The 14,171-nt window shown below is 42.1% G+C and overlaps 2 protein-coding genes across 3 annotated transcripts in view; one reads left to right on the top strand and one right to left on the bottom strand.

Annotated features, from left to right (window-relative positions):
• The window catches only part of HECW2 (HECT, C2 and WW domain containing E3 ubiquitin protein ligase 2), a 161,501-nt gene extending 156,925 nt beyond the window's left edge, over positions 1–4,576 (bottom strand). Inside the window, exon 1 of one of the 2 annotated variants that reach the window (XM_082763823.1) lies at positions 4,418–4,576. The gene's annotated coding sequence lies outside the window, so the exon portion shown is untranslated. Of the gene's footprint in view, positions 1–4,045; positions 4,182–4,417 lie in introns of those variants that run through there. The other variant, XM_082763821.1, reaches the window with a different exon arrangement.
• Positions 3,559–14,171, top strand: part of CCDC150 (coiled-coil domain containing 150) — a gene marked incomplete at both ends in the record, with an annotated part of 30,984 nt that continues 20,371 nt past the window's right edge. The window contains 3 exon segments of the mRNA XM_082763208.1: positions 3,559–3,641; positions 4,061–4,312; positions 4,427–4,606. Coding sequence (XP_082619334.1) covers positions 3,559–3,641; positions 4,061–4,312; positions 4,427–4,606 — 515 coding nt within the window.

Raw genomic sequence — 14,171 nt, 5'->3', positions numbered from 1 at the left:
GAGGAACAGAGGCATGCCCCTAAGAAATCGGAACCAAATCACCTAAACTAGCTGAACAATTCTGCGGTTTTCCTCCTCATTTTGTGATTTGTTGTACACCAGCATCAAGAACCACCAGCTCAACGATTCTGCTATATATTTCACTGTTCAATTTTAACATTCTTTTCTTTATTACCAAGGGCTAATAATTCCCAGACAATTCCCAGATAATTTCCACTGCTGATACAAAGAACAAAACCCAAAATATTAATTATGTCACGACAACTCCCTCCACTCCTTACCCGCTCCCAAAGCAAATAGCTCAGACCACCAAGCATCCACTTTTGGGTACTTCCCTAATATTTCTAAAGGGCAAACAGTGCACTACTTTGACCACTGACTTCGGCTTGACCATACTGATCAGGTCTTTCGGACAAATAATGCCAAATTCACATTTCCATTTCAAATTCATTTCAATTATAATCGCTTCTCCAGAACACATACATGCTACAATTGTGCCACATAGAAAAGTGTAAGAAAATAACCTTTTTCATATGTTTATTTATTTTTATTTCTCAAAAATTATTTTTAAATAAAGAGAGATAAATTCATTTTTATCTTTCAAAACTACTATTTAAGAAAATGCCATTTTCTGTTTTTTCAAAATCACATACTTCAGGACAAAGGTACAAAACAAATCAGTAAATACAAGTGCTGTTGTCCATTCAACAACGTTTGTATCAACATACCAGTCCTCCTCAATCATAAAAATACACATACAGTTGTGACACAAAACTGCGTAAATGTAACGTGACGCAAGCAATCCAGAGTCGTAACCATCCACACCCCAACAAGGCTCAGCCACAGTCACTGAAATGTTCTCCCCAGTATCACGGGGAAAATCAACAGCCCTGGGCAAGTAAGACAGAAAGATATGAAGGCTATAACTAGCCATTTGCCTTGACATCTGAGCTCATACATCCCGTCAGCAGAGCTTTGGAAGCCTAACATCAACTTGATCAAAACAAATAACAGGATTCCTAGGTGCTGGAGGGGACAACGGAAACACTTGTTGCGCACTTGTAACACGAGCGACTGCATCTCGAATTAAGAGTCCAGGGCTTGTACCTCCCATGAGAATTCACGACCCGGCTGCAGTCTTTTAATATGAAAACTTGGACGTTTCACCAAGATGCTCAGAAGAGAGCACTCTTCTTTGCTACTTAACTTAGCAGCTATATTTCTCTAAAGCAAATAACACTTAGAAAGTTTTCCTTAAGCTCTTCTACTAGTACCACAGTATTTCAACAGAAAATTTCTCCTCGCCTTACCTCAATCCCAGGAGGTAGGCCCAATTCCATTACAAGCTGCATTTCCACAAAATGGAACCTGTCAGTCCCGGTACCTTTCAGCCTCCATGCCCAGATCACTTGCAAACACACAGCGTGCTCTAGACCTCAAAAAGCTATCAGCACCTGGCAGCGGCAGGCAAGCTTTGAGGACAAAGGTTCCTGATCCCACCCCATGAAGACGTGCCCTTGCGGCACATGCCCACACTACACAAAGTTTTATCATCACTTTTGCTCTGGCCAGAGAAAAAGGTGTTTTCTACCTCTTCTTTAACATCACTGGTACTCCAACTGGCCATGAACAAGCTGCCACAGAGGTCTGATATCATTATCCATATAAATAGTGCACAGTTTTCTTTAATTTCAGTGGAAATGAGGTGGAACTTTTCCTATACACTAACCTCAAATACCAATTTATAATAATGATAGTCAATCACGTACTTCTCACCCTGCAAGGGCCCTGGTATGGTTAGACAAACACCTCATATAGGGTCATTAGCTTCAGAGTGCTAACACACAGGCTTCCACGCACACAGGAGTTTGTCTCCTTTCCTTTTACGCTGGAGGAGCACTTCTACAGGAAACATTTAAGTCACTTGTCCATTGCCTTTCCCTTATTTTTAAGCCCTGAAACACCACATGACAATTCACTGTGTTTTATTCACCAGTGGTTCCACCTGACGGGCACTGAAGTTAATGCTCTGCCTGCTGGTGAGCACCTTCACTCCAGCCCTTCCCCTGCACAACATAACCAAAAGGTCAGCGATAGGCAGAGTGAGCAGGCCAGGCACGATGACACCACGACACCATCAACATCACCAGGCTCAGCCACGCTGAGCATCCCATACTGTGAAAGGCAGCACCATTGGCTATGCTCTTGAACATAAGCTTTGGGCATGGTAATTAACTTTAAACACACATTTACATCTCATTTTCAACAATTAAGTACCGATACCCAAATAGGTATTTTGTCACTATCTCCCTTAAGTTAGTACCTGGTAGTCAATGGAATAAATGCAATACCCTAAGCATCCTGTTTCTGTCTGACAAAGGGAGAGTTTTTAGAAAAAAAAATAAAAAATGCTGAGTCGGACTAAAAAAAGATAAAATGGAAAACAAATTATATTTAATTATTCAAGAATGCAATAAGCAGATTCAGTCCCAGACTCAGAAAGTCCCCTGTTTTACAGCATACTGGAGCCTTATCTGCAGTTTGAGTAACAGTGGCCCACAAAGAAAACAAAAAAGCCTATTAATTTTTTCAATTAGGCATTACTATTTAATCTTATAAAGTGGGAAAAAGAAAATTTATTCCATTTCTTCTCGGGAAATCTGACAAACCAGTATATTGTTCTGGCTGGCAGCCACTGTAACATCACAAGGTTTCTTAAAGGCGTAACACTGTGAATTTAACAGGTTTGAAAAAACACAGCAAGTGTAAAGCAAATAGAAGTGCCCATTAGCTAAATTGCCTTTAAAAATAAATAGCAAGATAGCAAAGACAGTCTTTAAGGGAGGCTGAGGGTCCTCGTGGGGAGATGTGAGCACTCCAGCCAAGCCAGCAGGACCGAGCTATGCCACAAGTTTGCCTTTACAGGCAGCCTTCTCCTGGTGCCAAAGCAAGGTGAACCAAGCGCTTTCCAGCCACAATTCTCTGGAGTTAAACTGCTACTAAGCATGACATCAAAATGGTGCCTCTGAACTTTGTGCAATCTCAGAGTCCATTTTACGGTGCTAAGTTTAAATTCCAGCATCAGACATGAACAGGGATGGATATCTAAATCGATACACACGTGCAGGACAGCACCTGACATGCTCTGAGATATCTCCAGCTGACATGAGAGGATTTTTGGGGAGTGGTGGTGACAGAAAGGAAGCGTTGGGTTTGCTCCTTTTGGATGCTGATACTGACATCATAGCTCGGGTCTGATGCTGCAACCACGCCAGCAGAGGACTTTTCCAAAGGAGTCTAACAGCTGGGGAAACTGGGCATCTGCATGTAGTTAGAAGGTGTGTGTTGTGTGGTTTGTTTGTTTTTAATCCATCCCCAACACAGATTTCTTAGTGCTGTGAATAATTTCTACTGAAGTAGACTGGTGTGACTTTATTTTTCTGATGCAATATAATGGCTGGGGAGGAAAGGAGCTAGAAGAGAAGTTTCAGAGCATGCAGGAGGCCGCCCTGGCTGGCTGTGAGGGAAGCAAGCAAAAGCTGCTGCCGGGGCTCGGGCATGGGAGGCGTTGGGGGCTGCATCTCCCGCAAACGCAGTGCGGGGACTTGTGCACAGAGCATCCCAGAAAGGAAAGGAGGATGGTATAAATACACTCTATGCGCTCCTGCCATCTATTCGGTAGCAAACCAAGAAAGATTAAATTATGTAACTATTACTGTCTACATGCAACACACACACACACACACCAGATCTTGGTACCACACGGCCTAGAAACGATTTTTATTTTCCATCCAGATAACCCTCCCGCTTTGCACCGACACGAGCACGGAGAGGTTAGCAGACAAAACAGGCGTGCTAAGGGAGCATCTCCCCGGTACAGCAGCAGCAAGCCGCAGGAGGGGCGCAGGAGCCCACCTCCCCGCCGCCACCGCGCCTCGCACACGGCTGTGAGACCCCCGGGGCCGAGCGCGGAGCCGCCGCAGAGCCCCCCCAGACCCTCCCCGGGCCCGGCCCCCTCCTCTTCTCTCCTCTCCTCTCCTCTCACCTCGCCTCCCCTCAGCGCACTGCGGCGGGCTCCGGCGGAGGGCGGCGGCCGGACCCCCCCGTCCTTGCGGCAGCGGCGGCGGCGGCCCCCGGGCGCCCGCGGCGGGGCGAGCGCCTCCCCTCAGCGCCGGGGCCGCGGCCCGGCCCCCGCCCCCGACAGCGCCACCGGGCCCGGGCCGCAGCCCCGCGGGGCCTGGGCGGCGCCGGGGCCGGGGGGAGGCCGCGGAGGAAGGCGGCCGCCCCCGCCGCCACACGGCCCCGGCCCCCGGTACGCGCCTGGGGGCAGCTCCCCCTGAGCTGCAGCCGCTCTAAAATGCCAATTTCCGCGTTATTCTTTCTTTTTCTTTTTTCTTTTTTTTCCGAATTCACTCACGGTTCTCAGCACTGTTATCCGTGTCATCCGGGCGCAGAAGAGCCGTCCTTTCCCATTTCCTCAGTGTTCAATGATCCTGGCTGCTTGCGAGCAGGCTGGTGCAGTCGGCTCCGCGTTCCCGACTTACTCGCCCGTTTGCCTCGTTCTTTGTCCCCGAGTGTCTGCGTGGGGAAGCGTGGCCACAGGCGCGTGAATGCAATGAAAACTCAAACCACGCGCTGCAGCAGCAGAGGAGCGGCGATGTGACACACGCCGCAGCAGCGCAGCCCAACAAAAGCAGGAGCAATGGGCGCACACACACCCGGTCCTGGGTGACCCAGGTCCTGGTTGCTGTTACTGAGCCAACACCTCACGCTCTGCTGTCTGGTCTGAGTTTTATAAAGTCAAAGTCTTCCCACAAGCAAGGAGCACGGCAGTCCTAACTATATTCCGTATTCTACATCTGTTTTCTGTATCAACCAATACATGGCCAACTAAATAGGTCGCTTTAGAAACTATTTCATGAGAATAACCAGCTGGAAACTGTATGAATGTATATCCAAATACAAAGTCGGTTTTGTACAGCTTGTAGCGTATTCCCAAATCCCTGGCCTTGAAATCCTTTCTCTATGGAAGCCCACGGCACATCTGCCTTGGGCTTCAACAGCGCAAGGGAATTTGTTCTACAGCTCTTCTGCACGACGCGAGACGAACTGCTCCAGATCTGGGCGTATGCGGCTCTGTTCCAAAGTAGGTCAAGCCATGACAGGCATCAACATCCTTCCATCTATCTAAAACCTTTGCACTTTCTTTCAGTTGCTTCCTGTGCACATGTATTGGTGCTTACAGCATAGCTTATATACGCTAAGGGTGCAAATGGTCAGTGCAACTGATTAGTCTGGCCCTTTATACTGAAGAATACTGTACTACTGCATTATATCTGTTTAGATTTACATTAAAGGCTCAAATTCAGATGATTATGTACAGGTTAGTAGCGATTTGGGTGTTGTCAAATACATCTCTCTCTTTGGTGGGAGCTTCACTTGGTACGGATAACATAGTGCCTATTTTACTTCCTGAAACAAGATCAAAGGGGGAAAAAAGAATGTGTGATGCCAAGAATTTCATAACATTTATAGTTATTTGTGCTTTGTTTTTGGTTATCGTGACATTTTTATAATGAGGAGATGAGAAACTGAGAAGATGAAAACCGTTAGCTAATGAATTATTCTCAGTGGATTTGCAGGCTGTAAAAGCCCTTTGACGGTGTGACACAAGTGCGGGCTGTCTTTAAGTTAAGACTTCTCATCTGTCAAATGAAAAAAAACTGCATAAATCAGACACTGGATTTTCATGTTTCTCTCCCTCAAAAAGGATTTTGAGAATGTCCTTGCGCCTGTGCTTGAAAAAAAAAAAAAAATAAATCTTATTTCCACTGAGCAAAAGTGTTAATTTATATGAACCTATAAAATCCCCTCAGCTTCCCCAAACATAAAAGGCAGCAATCACAACAGTAGTAAAACACAAGGTATTTGTAGAAATTCAGCACTACTACTTTTCATAAACTACAAAGCTGTCAATTTCTCTGCTTATATTTCTGCTAAATGTGTATTTCATGCTACACATACAGTTCTTTATGAACAGTTCCAATGTCTTTGGTATGGTTTGGGATTATTTTCAATTTTCCTAGACATGGCTGTTACTGAATGGAGTTGAGTGCACAGTAGAATACAAAGCCACTTCATAAAGAAATTGCTATTTCTCTTGTCTCCATGGATGCTTATACATCTACAGGCGCTGTGCTGCTAAGGAAGAGGCTAACTTTTCAGAGCCATGTGCTGAGGAAATGAGTAGTTAACCTTCAATAGACTCAAAGATGGAGACAAACAGCCTGCTTTTCTGTAGCAAACATTTTTTCCCCTCTTTCTGACTCTAGGGCTCTTTTTTCCCTTGCCTGGACCCACATCCTCTCCTTTGCTGAACATACAATACAAAATAAACCAGTGACAGAAATATGAAATCAACTTTGCCGAAGTGGGGATTCCTACTGTGTCCCCTAAGGCTCTAAAAATGTTCTGTATCAGAGACCTGAAGTGTGCAATGCATGGGAGGACATTTCTGGGCTGAGGAATACCTGTTTAAAGTTACAAAGTGTCTTAGACAGAGCTTTTACTGGATGAAAGTTACAAACATTCTTCTACTCTCCTGTCAAACTAGCAGAAACTGTACTAGAAGATTAAAACTTTCAAAGAATGTTTGTGCTACTTGTTCTTGGAAATGATTTCACTGGAGAAAAAACAAGTTTCAGTCATCCCACAAAATGGTTTAGTAAGAAAACTGCAAAACTATGAATTCTAAAAATCTTTTACCATGAAAAATAAATTGGACATCCAAAACTTCCAGTTACTGCCCTTGCAGTTATGCCTACGACAAGAACCTACAACACACTGGCATAAGAATGCATCCTCTACAAAAGGGATTTTCAGCTGCTCTAACTTTGGACACTGGTGACTTAGTGTTAAAACGGCAAGAAATGCAGTTCTATGTTATATGAAATTTCTCACTTTCCCAGCAATTCAGTTATCTGAAAGACAACAGGCCAAGCTGAATACCCAAAATAAGAGTTTCTTTGTCATGACGATTTAAAAGCCAAACAAAAATGCTAAGAAGATCTACTGGAAGACCATTCACATGGGATGGAAATGCGATGTTTCACAGGACTTCTGGACAGATTACTGTGCAGCAGGTGGAAATATTAATTGAAAGAATCACCCTAGGTGCCAAAATCTGCAGGACACGTTCTCTGGGCTGTCCTGCCTCCTTTGTGCTGCACAAAAGGCTTAATGAGAGTGAAAACCATCTGCAGCCCCCAGCTGGGGATTTTTGTGCCGTAAAGGAGTCCCTAAGTGATTCCCTGCAACCTGCACAGCGAGGCAAGGCACGCCTGGGCTTCGCTGCCCCTTGGGCCCTCGGGAGCTGCCACCATCTGGTATTGCCTAATGCCAGGGCAGGCATGCATCCAGCCAGGGAGCCAAGGGGCTTCACAGAAGCTCCGCACCCTTTTAGTGTGCAGAGAAGAAACTCAGCACACTGGGCCACCTAGTTAGAGAGCTGATCTGCAGACCCTCATCAGGTAAAACTCTCAGAGACATACCTCTGAGCACCTATCTACACTGGCCTGCTGCCACTGGTCATACAGGAACGTTAGTTAGCACATGAAGCAAATGAAAACATGGCCAAGTTTGGCTTTAGAAAAAAATTAAACTGCCAGTGGGAAGTTGTATATTAATTACAAATACTAAAGCACTCATCTCCTACCAATAACATTTTATGAAATTATGGAAATAGTTCTTAGGTACAGAAATTAAATCTGCTGCAGTTCCTAATGCTTCCAGATAGTTACTGAAATGTGCATAAAGATCACCGAATTGTGGTTAAAATTACGATGATAAAAGCAATTGTCAGCTTCTGTTGGTACTTGCAGAGATTTAATTTTAGAACTGTACCCTTAGGCAAGTAATATGGAATTAGATCCATACACACTGCATCCAAAGTCATACTGAAATGTCACTTGTAAAACACACCTTCACGATCTTGCTATCTGATGATCTGATGTATAAATGTGCCTGTCAAATCTGCAGAGAAAGCCATCAGTACTTGTAGGCTGTGGTGAGGTGGTATGGATACACTATCAATAGATCGTGCTTTTGTAAAAATCAGGAAGCTTCTACAACTGAAGAAAATGAACACGTTGTTCTTTTGGAATATTCCTGCTGAAGCAAGTGGAAGGAGTCTGTGGGGAAACAGTCTGACATCATGCTGAGAGGACGAATGGTGTGAAGATTGTGATGATACGGAGACATTAGCAAGGCTGAAAAGTGGATCACAGATCTGTATCAGAGCCCTAGAGAATTTGAAGATTCATGCTGACAGTAGTGGGACAATTCCTGATTTTCCACAGTGAAGGGAGAGGAAAAAGGCTGGAGCAGGTGGCACAGAACTGCCACATCACTGATACCACTAGGAATCGCATCCCAGAAAATTAACCTGGTGCCCCTCTTCACGTTAGTTTATACCTCTCTGGACAGTAACAATGGTTATTTGAATTACACATTTGGCCAATAATTTGACTAAAATCCTCAAAGGATCTCTTTTAGGAGTTTTACTCCTCCCCACAACAGCAACAAGTACCATGCAGATGCATTTAGTAAGCAAATAAATCAGGTATTAAGTGGGCAAGCTATACTAGCAATGAATTTTCTTTAAATGATTTAGAGAAAGCAGGCTTTTCTTTGGCAACTAGGCAGCAGGTTACCCTAGTGACATTAATTCCTTTTGCATCCTACGCAGTCTCGAATGTGAAATTAGCAGAGCTGGAAAATGCCCCTGCAGCCGGGGCAGAAATAACGCACTTCTTACTGGAAGTGGAAGCTTCTCATCAGGAGACACTTGTGCTTCACTGCTCTTTGTCAAGCAGGGTAATGTGAATATACATTTCACTAACAGGCACGATCAGCAACAGAAACTCAGCAGATCACAGAGTGAGACAGAGCTGTCAAACACTTAAGCCACATCTATTCTGCACAGAATGTACAAACATTAATGCCAGAAAAATAAAGCCACTCTGAAAGCCCGAAGAATCAACAAAGAAGCTTTTTGCCCATGCCTAATCCAGCTAAGCCTTCTTAAAGTGCCATTGAAAACAGATACTTGAAATGACTTCCATCTAAAATAGCATTTTTTCCCCATTGTAGCCTCTTCCATTTAAGAAAGACTATAAGTTTACATTTAAGAATCCAGTTGTCCAAAACACAAATAGTGAGACTATTTCCACCAAGAATTTAATTCAGAATTGTGAAAATTACCAGAGCTTCCCTTTCCACAATTCTTATGCCAGTTTGAGAGAGAGAGATTTCTTCAATGACTGCATAATGTATGAATAGTGGTAAACTTAAAGAAACCAGTGTTTAATCAGTACTCTGTCTAGAATTGTCATCATAACCACATCCAGCACCACTACAAAGATAACTGCAAAACCCTAACAAGCCCTAACACTCTAACAGCACAATCTCACTCCCTCTTGAGGCTCATGGCCAAAGGAAGGGCTTGTATTTATTTTTTTTTTTAACCTTGTTGTTACTGCGAGATACTATACAACTTCCAGTTTAATATTTGGCATTTTTTCCTTGGCATCACTGGGAAAGACAGCAGTGACAAGGCATTAGAGCACAGCAATGGCAACATATGTTCCAGGAGAATATAAATCTAGCGTATTCTATTTTTTTCAGTATACTGGAAGCTATCTGACCACCTCGAAATGTTGCAACCCATCGATTCCTAACATAAATTCGTTTAACAATAGTTCACTGTGCAGCTCTACTGTGTAAACTAACACTTTTGTTCAGAAATCAGAAGTCTGCAAAACAACCACAGGAATAGAGACGTGTAGGTGTACCACTTTCTCACTATCTCTACATAAAATATTATACAAATAACTTCTTATAACACATTCCTCTGCTTTATAATAGAAAGTTTTACAAAACAAAAGAAATTCTTACTCTGATTTCCAACAGTTGTCATATATATTATTAAAAAAAAATAGGTAAACAAAAAATGAGACTTTTAAGACGTGTAGATTCTGAACTCCTCCATCTGGTGATGTTGTGGGGCAGTGACCAACAGGGACCTCAGCTATGCAACACGTAAAAAGAAGTGCTCCAAACTGAAGCCACAATGAGGCGTACAACATAGCACAAAGTGCCTATGCATTAAGAACACACTTAACTCTGAAATCAAACATAACTGCTTAGCTGAAGGGAGACAAATTTAAACATGCACTGTGACTTAGGGCAATTACCAACATTGCAGCATACCTGGAAAAAACAATCCCACTGCAATAAAAACCTCTTGGGGGAACAGAGTGATGACATGGATAGGAAATAATAGCATAATAAATAATAAATAATAGCAGCAAGGAGCACTGACAGGAAGCAACAATATTAGAAATCCTCACACTAACGAAGAACAGCAAACAAATATTTGCAGAGTAAATAAAAATACAGTAGAGTGTAGGAAATAAGACCCAAATAAGAACTGCAGAGTGATCAACAGAACACCTAACTGCTGAGCCTTACCCCTGAATCCCCATCTGCCTGTGGTACCTGTAGAAAAGAAGAGGGGTGGTGTGTACTTCTCGATATGCAGCGCAGCAGTTTTTGCTTCTGTCATCTGCGCAACGATTTACGCTGGCAACTTGTGCTGGGGCCCTGCAGGTAGTTTGGAAGAGAAGAGCCAAGAAGGAGTTCTCTTGAGACAAACATTTAAATATCAAAGTTAAGGAAAAAAATACTTAGAACATAAAACCACTCCAGAGTGTCTGCACAAACTGTGCAAAAATTGCAGCATGTGAATAATGGAGAAAATAAATCTCTGCAATTATTTATATATAAATATTCTGAAACACAAATGACAGCACTGCAAGGATATCTGGAGCACAGTTTGAACAGATCAAAGTCACTTTTATACTGGCATATTTGGATCACGAATACTTGTCAAGCTTCAGCCGAGCTCGCATCACTGTATTAGGCACCCATTTAAATCCCACGTAAAATTTGGGCTGGTATGGAATCTCAGAGCAGGAATCCAAAACTACCGCCTGGCAAATATTCCAGGAGCACTGAAACCTCACAAAAGTTATTCTCGCACTGACAAATGTGATTTGTTTTTATAAGCAACACTATTAAGCTGAGGTAGGCAACATACTGTTCTGCATTTCTGGTTGGCCTTGCTACTTTGCTTCCCAGGAAAACTAAAATGCCTTAAATCTCTCTTGTTCTGCTGTAAAATTCATGGGACATGTCATTCTTGCCACATTAACACCCCTCTGTTGTCTTTTTTTGGTGTTTTTTTTTTGGTTGAACACAAGACTTAGCTTTGTGTTTTATTACAGCAGTTGTTTTAAAGGCAACTTTTGAGAAATTAAATGCTACCTCTCATTTTCTGGAAACTCTGAATGCGTTGGAGAGCTCCTAACTAGAGATTTTTAAAGCAAGATTGCATACAGCCCTATCATGAAGAATAATCCTGCCGTGGAAGAATCCAGCCTACATGTACAAAACTGTGTGTCTTATTTCATGGGCTCCATTCCTGCACACCAAGATGCTGTTACTTGGCCATAGTTATTGCAGATTTCTGAGCACATGAGTCTGGCCGTGCAAGTGATCTGGTTACTGCACGACCAACTGCTGCAAGGGGAGTGTTTGTGGCTGGGCTTTATCAGTAAGTAGGAAAAAGACTCTAAATCATATCCTGATCAGATGTGAATAGCAAACTTAATTCTAAGTCAGTGCATCTTAATTAAGGTTGAGCAAAATTCATTTCCTACTGGAAAAGCTGATCGCATCAGGAAAGAAGAGGATAAATATTACTAGTTGAGCCTTGATAGCTAACTCACGGTACTTTACCACACCATTATCAAATGTGTCTGCATAATGTGCAATAACAACATTACTGCAGAAAACATCATCTCCACATAATAATCCTATGAATAATAAATGCTATTTAGGCATCAAATTACTGCTTTCACATCACGTAATGATATTACTTCCACAAAGGCAGGTAGGCCCTCATATGACATTAAATAGAGAACAAAGTGGAAATTCTGAAAAGTGTATGTAAAAGTATATATTCCAGGTAATATAACCACTTAAAAATCTTTGTGATTCCAGCTTGGCATATTTTGGAGAATATCATTAACAAATATTTGTGAAACCTCTTAATTTGCCTAAAATTACACAGGATTTGGAGAAGCTTGCTGAAGCTAGTACTTATTTTAAGTATTAGGTCCATTTGTTTCTGAGAAGTGCTAGGTTGAGACACAAACAAAAAGTGGCAGGAAAAAAAATATTGTTTCTCCCACGGTAAGCACACTAATGTAAGGCTTAAAAATGAAGCAGAAGCACATTTTTGCTTATACCTTTGAACTGTACCATCTGGTTGAGGCTCAATTAAGATTCATCAGTCCCTGATTGGAATGCATTCAGGACTCGCTATTTTGAACCAGAAAACTAGACAGCCAGAACATGTGATTTTGTGGATTACTAAAATATAGAATACAATTTCAAATCCCTGAATCAAATGAGGATATTTTCATATTTTCTTGGGTACGCATTTCTAAGTTTTAGAATGAAAATACACCAGTGCTATAAAAGCCACAGAAGGCCGTTTCACGTTACAGCCTTAGCCCAGTTAACCTCTCACCAGCATCAGAAAGATGAGGCCTTAATCCCTCCCAAATCTCCTCAAGCAGTCCCATCACTTACTCTGCATCTGCTTTGGCAATTGCCTAATTGCACAGCAAAGGCTGTTTGAATCACCAGAGAACTAGACCAGGAAAAGCGCACGTTTTCTTGCTGAGTTAGCACATTATATGGGATCCCTGTGCAATTCCATAGGCACAGGAGCTGATGTGACTGCCCATCTGATCATCCCACTGGGGAGAGACAGCAAGGGAGAAGGGAAGGAGACACCTTCTGTTTGGAAGCACAGTGCTGTTACTCTGACTTGCAATCTAAAAATAACTGTTTTCTGCTCCCTTTGTGTCTGCTTTTAGCTCTATGCTTTGTAGGTTTATGTACATCACACCCAAGTGCTGCCGTAAATTCAAAAACAACAGGCAAGTGCATGAATTCAGTGCTCGGAGTGCAATAAGAAGTAATACCTTCAGGACAAATCGAGCGGGAGTTTTATCCAAGCAAATACTGGAGAAGAAATCCACATCTGGAATACAAAAAGTTGTGACTGCATAGGAGAAGAGGGAACTTTCATTCAAGATTGTGTATTTCCATTGTTTGACACTGGCCCCAAACTCAGATACAGTATTAGACTGAAGTAGGTCATGACTTTTTTTCTTCAGATAGAAATGTCACAAGAAAGTTGTTTACAATGAAAATCCTGAAACAGGATTAGGCAATAGTGAAGCCAGAGTTTCCCAATAATGTGAAATTGTAAAAGCTTCTTTTAAATTTGATTTAATACCCCGTGGTCAAATTCTGCTTTTATAGACAGATGGTAGGTTTTTTTTTTTCTTTGTTTGTTTATTATAAATGCACTTGAGCACATCTATTCAGTTCGCTGAAAAAAAAAAAAAAAAAAAAAAAAAGAAAACATAATTTGCAATATTTTAATCCATAAAGCTTAATTCCTTTGCAGTCGTCATCTCAATGTAGCAACAGATTTCACTGTTGCTATTGTTACAAAGGGATTAGACTTTCTCCATTGATTTTGAATACTGGAAAAAATACTGTAACTGCAGGGTTTGATCAGGAGGTTGTTGGAAGGGTTTTGTTTATTCCTTTTTCCATTTCACAGGTTTCACCTTGTCATTGCAATTCATATTTTCATGTTAGACTACAGCTTCTTCTACTCCAATAAATCTATCAGACATTTCTGTTGTGCTGCTTCTCCATACGTTGAGTTTAGTGAACCTTACGGAACAGTAAATAATTTCTAACATAGCAAGTGTAACATGGGAATGAGGAGCAATACTTTAAGCCAACTTGAACTGTAAATTTGTAGCAGCGCTATACCAAAAAGTACATTTACAGCATTTAGGTGTTCACATAGTTTACAGAGCAATACTGGGGCATTGCAAACAATGGCCATTTCTCTTCCGTCACCTCTCTCAATGTGCATTACACTCGGATAAGGGAAGATGCTATTTAAGGTTATTTAAGGTTATCATTTGACACACATCGTATAGCTCAGTAAAAAAGCT

This window comes from Aythya marila (assembly GCF_965140915.1).
Source record: "Aythya marila genome assembly, chromosome: 6".
In the NCBI taxonomy this organism is placed as follows: Eukaryota; Metazoa; Chordata; class Aves; order Anseriformes; family Anatidae; genus Aythya; species Aythya marila.
This window is presented reverse-complemented; position numbering and strand designations above follow the sequence as displayed.